The 9404-nt window shown below is 42.0% G+C and overlaps 1 protein-coding gene across 6 annotated transcripts in view; it reads left to right on the forward strand.

Annotated features, from left to right (window-relative positions):
- LOC309384246 (uncharacterized protein) overlaps nucleotides 1–6814 on the forward strand; it is a 198933-nt gene extending 192119 nt beyond the window's left edge. For all 6 annotated transcript variants that reach the window (XM_081937496.1, XM_081937495.1, XM_081937487.1 and 3 more), the window contains one exon: nucleotides 2296–6814. In XM_081937496.1, coding sequence (XP_081793622.1) covers nucleotides 2452–3804 — 1353 coding nt within the window. In that variant the 5' untranslated portion in view covers nucleotides 2296–2451 and the 3' untranslated portion in view covers nucleotides 3805–6814. The remainder of the gene's footprint in view (nucleotides 1–2295) is intronic.
- Nucleotides 6815–9404: the final 2590 nt, after the last annotated feature.

The following is a 9404-nucleotide window of genomic DNA, read 5'->3' on the forward strand; positions in this document are numbered from 1 at the left end:
GGAGAGGAGACGCGCAGATGAACTTCCTCTTCCGGATCACTCGTGGGAGGAAGGTGGCGTGCAGAGTGTTATTTGTTGTCTTCCAAGGATCAAAGCATCAGCTGGAAGGTGAGTTGAGGGTAGGTCGGGGAAGAGTCCGGGAGCATGTTGGCCTGTTTGGTTCGGGGGCTGCCAACCGGTGAACATTTATGATGGTCGCAGCATCCCACCATCATGATCCCCGTTTGTGACCTTCCCAGCTAGTTTCTCAGAGGCAAAGTGAGTGGGGGATTCTGGCAAGAAGTCGTAGCCATGTGAAATTGCCTTTAACAACCCACAGGGATTCGCTTAACAACTGCAGAGGGACTGATGTAAGTTGGCCCTGCCATGTGACATCATGCTTCCTGATCAGGCTGCTTAGTGACACAGATGCGAGTCCCAAATGTGAGGACTACTTGAATGGGGAGGTCACCCGAGGGATTGTGGACAGTAGGGCAGTATTTCCTGCCCTTATTTGGCGCTGAGGACTTCCATGGGTATAAGTGGTGCTTCAAATCTGGCAGAGGTTTTAGGCATCATTCCATTAGTTAAAGCCCCCACATCTCTAAAGTTAGCTCAGAAAGTTTGACTTTAACCATCTTGGGACATTTTTCAGGCTGAAAACATGGATTTTTCCACATATATACCTTTGTAGATCTGTAGATTTCCCCACTGTATGCTTATAGATATATAATTATCTATAATTATACAATTATAGATATTATAATATATCCCCAGCACTTCCAGATATGTAGTCATGTGAAAAACAAAAGTCCACGCTCTTTGAGTTATATGGCTTTACAAACCAAAATACAGTAAAAATCATCCGGTCCTTAGCAATTCTTAAAAGTAGGTCAATACAACCTCCGATGAACATATGACATATTACATCATATCACCATTTATTCTACAAAAAAAAAAAGCCAAAATAGAGAAGCCATGTGTGAAAACCTAACACTTTATGATGTGGTATTGGGTTTCCTACCTAAGGAGGGGGTTGGACTTGAAGACCTCCAAGGTCCCTTCCAACTCATTGAAGTTTGTGGGCATTTGTTTATGCCCAGATCTCTTGAGATCCCACCACAGCATTTCATTGAGGTCTGGACTTTGACTGCCATTGCAACACCTTGATTCTTTCCTTTTTCAGCCATTCTGTTGTGGATTTGTTGGTGAGCTTGCAATCATTGTCCTGTTACATAACCTGACGTTGGCCAAGCTTTAGCTGTTGGATAGATGGCCTCACTTGTGGCTCTATAATACTTTAGTATAGAGAAGAGTTCATAGTCAACCAGAAAACTCCTACAACTTTGGCTTTAATAGATGTAGTCACACTTGCTGATGATAATTTATCAAGAGCACTTGATTAGCAGCTCTTGGCTGCTGCTTCGCCTCTTCATACCTATGGAAGCAGTAAGAGTGTCCTTAGCTTTTCACGGTTTTTCACTTCTCCAGTTTGGCTTTCTTTTTGTAAAAAAAAAAAGATGACATAGGGGTAATTTGTTGTTCATTTGAGGTTACATTTACCCATATTTAAGAACTGTTAAGGACCAGGTGATTTTTACTATGTGATGATATGTAAAATCATAGAACTCAAATAGGGTGTCCCTTCTTTTTCACCTGACTGTATTTGATGTTATCCCTTTACAGGGCTCAGAATTTGTGACTGACCCAAGTCAACAAGTGAATTTAATGATTGAGTGAATATTTGAACTTGGATCTTGGTAGTCAAATGAATCATAATTATTGTAAGAGATTATTCTAGCATTGTGGCATTTTTGCTTTTCACTCATACTTTTTCTTTTTTTACACGTTTTGCAACCGTTTTATAAAGTTACACTTTTCTTTGAAACTTATAGACAAAGACGATGGCAATAAGAGCACTCTGGATGACTCTGAATAACAAGCAACATTGAAAAGGAAGGAAATCAAGCCAAAAATCAAAGTGTTTTCCATTTCCTTCAAAAACCACACAATTATTCTCTGTCCCGTGCAGGTGATAGACAAAAAGGAGAAAATCAAGAAGAGATTTTCAGCTGGAAAAAGTAGTCTGTGTGGAATTCAAGGATACATTACATGAAAGATCAAGGGAGATTATTTTTCCATTCAGAAAAAGAGGGAAATATCTGGGGAGGAAATGATCAATTGGATAGTGATATGGGGCAGAGAATAATGCAGGCCTCGGAAGAAAACAGTAGCTGCAATCAAAGCAAAACTAAACACGGGATCACACATATTTTTGACCTCCTCAATAATAACAGTGGTGGAAAAGCTCCATAGATGTGCCTATTTTGGGGAAAGCACAGATTGCAAATCATAACTGATTATGCATAAGACAATCCACCCTGGGAAAAACGATATTAATGCTACGAATGTGACAAAAGCTTTGGTCAGGATAGCTCCCTTGGGATTCCTAGAAGGATCCACATAGGAGAGATGCCCTACAACTGCTCCCAATGTGGTAAATGCTTTCGCAAGCATGGCAATTTGGTGATACATCAGAGGACTCACACCAGGGAGAAACCATGTGAGTGTCCAGTTTGTGGAAAAAGTTTCATTGCAAATTCCCACCTGATGATACACCAGAGGACTCACACAGGAGAGAAACCCTTTGAATGTCCTGATTGTGGGAAACGTTTTGGTTACAATTTCACCTTGGTGAGACACCAGAGAACTCACTCAGGAGAGAAACCCTTTGAATGTCCTGATTGTGCGAAACGTTTCAGTCAGAATTCCAACCTGGTGATACACCAAAGGACTCACACAGGAGAGAAACCTTATGAGTGTCCAGTTTGTGGAAAAAGTTTCATTGCAAATTCCCACCTGGTGAGACACCAGAGGACTCACACAGGAGAGAAACCTTATGAGTGTCCAGAGTGTGGGAAAAGTTTCAGTCAGAATTCCAACCTGGTGAACCACCAGAGGACTCACACAGGAGAGAAACCCTTTGAATGTCTTGATTGTGGGAAAAGTTTCAGTTACCATTCTAATCTTGTGATACACCAGAGGACTCATACTGGAGAGAAACCATTTGAATGTCCTGATTGTGGGAAGCATTTCAGTGAGAATTCTCAACTACTGATACACCAAAGGATTCACACAGGAGAGAAACCATTTGAATGTACTGATTGTGGGAAAAGTTTCCGAAAGAATTCTGACCTGGTGAACCACCAGAGGACTCACACAGGAGAGAAACCTTATGAGTGTCCAGTTTGTGGGAAAAGTTTCATTTCAAATTCCCACCTGGTGAAACACCAGAGGACTCACACGGGAGAGAAACCATATGAGTGTCCACAGTGTGGGAAAAGTTTCAGTCAGAATTCCAACCTGGTGAACCACCAGAGCACTCACACAGGAGAGAAACCCTTTGAATGTCTTGATTGTGGGAAAAGTTTCAGTTACCATTCTAATCTTGTGATACACCAGAGGACTCATACTGGAGAGAAACCCTTTGAATGCCCTGATTGTGGGAAACGTTTCAGTCTCAATTCCAGTCTAGTAATACACCAGAGGACTCACACTGGAGAGAAACCCTTTGAATGTCCTGACTGTGGGAAATGTTTTATTCAGTATTCCAATCTGGTGATACATCAAAGGTCTCACACCGGAGAGAAACCTTTTGAATGTCCTGAATGTGGGAAAAGTTTTATTCAGAATTCCCACTTGGTGAGACACCAGAGGACTCACACAGGAGAGAAACCGTATGAATGTCCAGAGTGTAGGAAAAGCTTCAGTTACTCTTCTGTGCTTGTGAAACACCGGAGAACACATAAAGGACAGAAACTATAAAAGTATCCAGATGGTGGGAATGATTTCCATATTAGGCCTAACATTATAAGCCATGTACCTTTATACACAAAGGAGAAATTCCAAATGTCCAGTCTATAGTGTTTCAGAAGTAAATCACCTCTTATTCAGGGGTGGGTTCCTGCCAGTTCTAACCTCTTCTATAGAAGAGGTTCCACAAATCTACCATGCCGCTTAGAACCAGTTCCAGCTCCCTGCCCCTGCCCGTCCGCACAACACTTGCCCCGCCCACCGCTCACTGATTGGCTGGCTCACCAATTGCCCCGCCCGCCTCTCAGAGTCCTATCTAAACCTTCAAGTCTTAAAGCTGTCAAGTTGAACATCCCTGGGGTTTTTTTTCTAAAGGGTTAGGGGTGCAAGGATCTTGTAACTTGACAGCTTTAAGACTTGCGTGCTTCAAATGCCAGTTTCTTTTTTAAAGAATTTTATTGGTTTTTAAACATTTATGGGGAAAGGTAAAAAGGTACATAGAAAATTTTGGCAGCTCCCGTGCTAGTGGTAGAAATCCCTCCAAATCTCACAATTTTTACAATGTTAAAGACAATGTATAAAATATAAGCAAAAACAGAATCTTGTTCTACATTATATCAACCATGTGTTCAATCATTTCTTTTTTTGTCACTTTCTAGTATATCAACAATTACAATAATATTTCAAATACATTTATTTTTGTGACCTGAGCCTTTTCGATATTGCTCCCTCCCCCCTGTCCCCAGATGGAGCTACCGCCCCTCCCTCCTTCGTATCTTGTACATTGCTACCTTTTTCACCACCTCCCATATTTTCGTCCTCTAGGAGAGAACTGTGTTTTTTAATGAAGGCTTCTGCCTCCCCCACTGTATTAATTCTAATTCTGTTTCCCTCCCAAAAAATCAACATTCCCTCTGGCAATAACCATCTAAACTCCTTTATTATATTATTTCTTTGATAGGGAGGAATACTTCCTCCTTTTTTCTCTTATTTTTTCTGGAATTTGCTTACGAATGGTAATTTCTTTGCCTTTATATTTTAGTGGGCCCCCCCTTTGGGCCCCTAGGACCTCATCCCGCATGGTCCTCCTAATAAATTTAATATGTACCTCCCTTGGAACATTATGTGTTCTAGCATATGCTGAATTAATCCTGTAGACCAGATCCATATCCCACCACAACTGTGCTTTATCTCTCTTAATATATTCTGCTAAAATTGTACTCATAATATCCTTAAGGTCTTCATTTTCTATCTCAGGTAGGTTCTGGAATCTGAGAAAAAAGGACATTCTTTCAAGTTCTATCTTTGCCATAAAATTTTCCAATTCTATATTCCCCTTCTAGACTGCCTTAACCTCCTCCCCCAACCCAGCCACCCCCTCCTCCAACACATTAATTCTTTGTTTATTTTCTGTTATATGGTGGTGTACACCTCTGAGTTTTTCTTTTAGGTCTGTCACCTCTTTTTTCAATTCATTTTGACCCCTCATAATTTCCTGAAACATTTGGGTAATAGATAAGTCTTTTGGGCTCTCTCCAGTCCCTTCTTGTTGTAACAATGAAGTAATTTTTGTCTGATGCATACTTGGGCTGGAGGTGGCAGAAGTGGGAGCCAAGAATGACTTGCCCGTTGGTGATTTTTTGGCCCCCATTTATCTGAGTTCAGAGATGGTATAAATCTTTTACAAAAGAAATGGCATCAGTGGAGTGCACAGCTGTGCCGATCCAAGGAGGCAGGCAATCCAAAAGTGAAAATCACAGTTCCAAGGCACGGAGGCACACCAGAAAGGGGAAAATCAAATAATCAAAATCCAGGAAGACCACATAACAGGAGAAGTCCAGAGGTCCTTCAGAGGGGGTAATAATACAATGCCAGAGATTTTTTCAAAGGTGATTTCAAAAGGCAGACTTCATTTATAAGTAAAAGAACAAAGATGGAGGGGAGCCATCTTGGCTCCTCCTTTCACAGGGAGAAAAACAAAGATTTCCATAAAGTTTTTTTTTCTTTAAGAAAACAGCTCAGCAATCACCTCTTGTGATTAAAGTTGTGATATAAATCTTTCTCACATAGTTAATACAGGTGACAAGTCAGCCTGTATTCTCTCTCCATTCCGATATAGAGAGAGATAATTCAAATGCCGCTTTATCCAAGGAAGGTAAAGAGAAAGAACCCCCCGCCCTCTAATCTTCCAGCTTCAAATAGATTGAACCCGAATTTACAATAGTCTGCTGCTTATCTGTTAACGATAATTAAGGAGATTAGGACGGATCTCTCGCCACCTGCATTCCAGCCGCTCCTCCTTAATTAACTCCTTCCTCCCGGAGCCCATTCAGCGAAAGGGCAGACACCCAAATGCTGTTCCATGCACCCCCTCCGCTCCCCGGCTCCTAGGGCGAGCCTGGAAACCCCCCGCCGGCTACCACCGAATCCGGGGGTTCCAGCAAGCCGCCCTGCGGCAGGTAGTCCCTCCGAGACCCCCTGTGCTCCTAAAAGGAGCCCACCAGAGAGACGAACAACGGACAACAACGTGTTAAGTGAATTTCACCACATTTTACAAGTTGGCCACTCCCACTCAGTCACATGGCTGGCAAGCCACTCCCACCCGGTCACATGGCTGGCAAGCTACTCCCATAAAGCAGGCCACACTTACAGAAGAGGTTCTAAAAATAATTGAAACCCACCACTGCTCTTATTGCACACAAGTTAATGCATATGAGGCAAAATTTGATGAGTTTAGAGAAGGTTTAAATTTCATTTTTAAAAAAAAAATATTATTTACATATAAGAATATCGAACACAGTGTGAACTGTCCTGGTGTTTCATCCACCATAGAAACTAAAGTAAAAGACAAATAACATATATACTTACACAATGCTAGTCTTATACAATTATTTTTGATCAACGAATTCGTTCTAATGGATAAATATACATATATTTCAGGTCTACTTAGTCTAATTTTTTCATGTTCTGACTCCCACCTCGTGTTTCCAGCCATTGATAAAATGTATTCTATGTGTCATAATATTCTGTGTCTCCCTTGTTTTTTTTAATTCTAACGTTAGTCTATACATTTCTGTGCATGTTAATATCTTCCTTATTATCTCCTTTTCTGAAGGGGTATTTTCCATTTTCATTACTGTGCATAGACCATTCTCGCTGCTGTTAGGAAGTGAAGTATTAGGTATATTGACCCTTTGCTATAGCTTCTGTTATAATACTTAATAGAAATAATTCTGGCTTGAGTTCTATGCGTTGTCCAACCATTTTTTCTAGCCACATCTGAATTTGTAACCAAAATCTTGCTTTTTTACAGGTCCACCACATGTGGTAGTATGTGCCCGGTGATTGTTTACATTTCCAACATTTCGGGAATGTGTTGCTAAATATTTTAGCCAATCTTGCCATGGGGCAGATGCTACCCGTAGAACATTTTATAAAGATTCTCTTTGTATGATGTGGCTAATGTCAATTTCCGATTTATTTCCCAGAGTTTTTGCCAAGGCACAAGGCAAGGCTGCCCGATATCTCCACTTTTGTTTATTCTAACATTGGAAGATGGAAAATGGTAGGCTGTTAAGAGCTAACTACCTGTTTCTGCTTATCCGCAGATGTTTCTGGATATTTCCTTTTGTGAAATTACTGCAAAGAGGCTTTTGGGTGGTGTTTTTTGTACGTCGATTATGGAATTTCCACACTTCAGCCTTCTACCATGATGTCCTTGTATTTTGAGCCCCAAATTCCCTAGCCAGCATACAAGTAGTTCCTGAGATACAACTGTAATGGGGGCTGCCAGTGACGTTTGAGATCCTGCTTTGCTTAATTAACCCTACCCCTTGCTCTTATTGATGTACTTACATGAATGTGCGAGTTATGAAGCTGAACACTGGCTACCTCAGGTGTGGGGAAACTCTCAGAGGAGGGACACAGGGCCAGGCTTGCCGTCCAAAGGCCTCTTCTACACCAAGCCTTGGGTCCCTCCCTGACATATTACTCCCACACAGTGTACCCCAGGATTTCCCAAATAGGACTCTCCAAGCCCCACCCACAGGGTCCCCACAGCCTTTTTTCCTCTCCTCCTCGGTCGCTGCAGTCCTTAGCCCTGACCCCCACCCTACCAGGCCTCACACTCTCCTCCTCTGCATCTTTTAAAGATCCCTGATTCTCATGTTGGGAAAGGAAGGCATCTCTGGGCCTCGTGACTCTGTCCTGGAAGCAACTGTTATTTTCAGTGTCCCTATGATTCATCCCTGGGCCACGGAGTGTACTTCTGGAAGCAGTTGCCATTTTGCCACACCAGCTTCAGGGCCAAAATGGCAACTGCTTCTGGGACATAATATCATAATATAATATAATAACTGGCTGACCAACTGCACTCAATGTGTAGTCCTCAATGGGACTGCATCTACATGGAGGGAAGAATGCAGTGGAGTACCCCAAGACTCTGTTTTAGGCCCAGTACTCTTCAAAATCTTCATCAATGATTTGGATGAGGGAATAAATGGGGAACTCATCAAATCTGCAGATGACACCTAGCTGGCAGGAATAGCCAACAGTCCAGAAGATAGGCTAAAGACACTGAAGGATCTTGACAAACTTGAACATTGGGCACTATCTAATAAAATGAAATTCAATGGTGAAAAGAGTAAGGTTCTACATTTAGGCAAGAAAAACGAAATGCACAGGTACAGTATAGGTGGTACCTTGCTCAATAGTAGTAACTGTGAGAGAGATCTTGGCGTCCTAGTGGACAACCATTTAAATAGGAGCCAGCAGTGTGCAACAGCTGCCAAAAAAGCCAACACAGTTCTAGGCTACAAAAACAGGGATAGAATCAAGATCATGTGAAGTGTTAATACCACTTTATAAGGCCTTGGTAAGGCCACACTTGGAATACTGCATTCAGATTTAGTCACCACGATGTAGAAAAGATGTGGAGACTCTAGAAAGAGTGCAGAGAAGAGCAACAAAGATGATTAGGGGACTGGAGACTAAAACATGAAGAACGGTTGCAGGAACTGGGTAGGTCTAGTTTAATAGAAAGAAGGACTAGGGGAGACATGATAGCATTGTTCCAATATCTCAAGGGTTGCCACAAAGAAGAGGGAGTCAAACTATTTTCCAAGGCACCTGAGGGTAGAAGAAGCAATGGGTGGTAACTAATCAAGGAGAGAAGCAACTTAGAACTGAGGAGAAATTTCCTGACAGTTAGAACAATTAATCAGTGGAACCGCTTGCCTCCAGAAGTTGTGAATGCCCCAACACTGGAAGCCTTTAAGAAGATGTTGGAAAGCCATGTGTCTGAAACGGTATAGGGTTTCCTGCCTAGGCAGGGGGTTGGACTAGAAGACCTCCAAGGTCCCTTCCAACTCTGCTATTGTATTGTATGGTATTGTATAATCATGCGGGACAAGTGAGAAACTGCTCTTTTTTTACCTTAACACTTTGGACCACATTAAGGAATTGTGGGTGCACTGAAAATGTTGGCTGCCTCCGGGAGATCTGCAACAGGTGGGATGGGTGAAAGGTGTGTGGTTAGTAGGCCCAAGGCCTAGATAAAAAAGCAATGTAAAATTTCACATGTAAAGGCCGTTTCACCTGGCAGATCAATCTGA

This window comes from Natrix helvetica (assembly GCF_964273705.1).
Source record: "Natrix helvetica genome assembly, chromosome: 1".
Lineage (NCBI taxonomy): Eukaryota > Metazoa > Chordata > Lepidosauria > Squamata > Natricidae > Natrix > Natrix helvetica.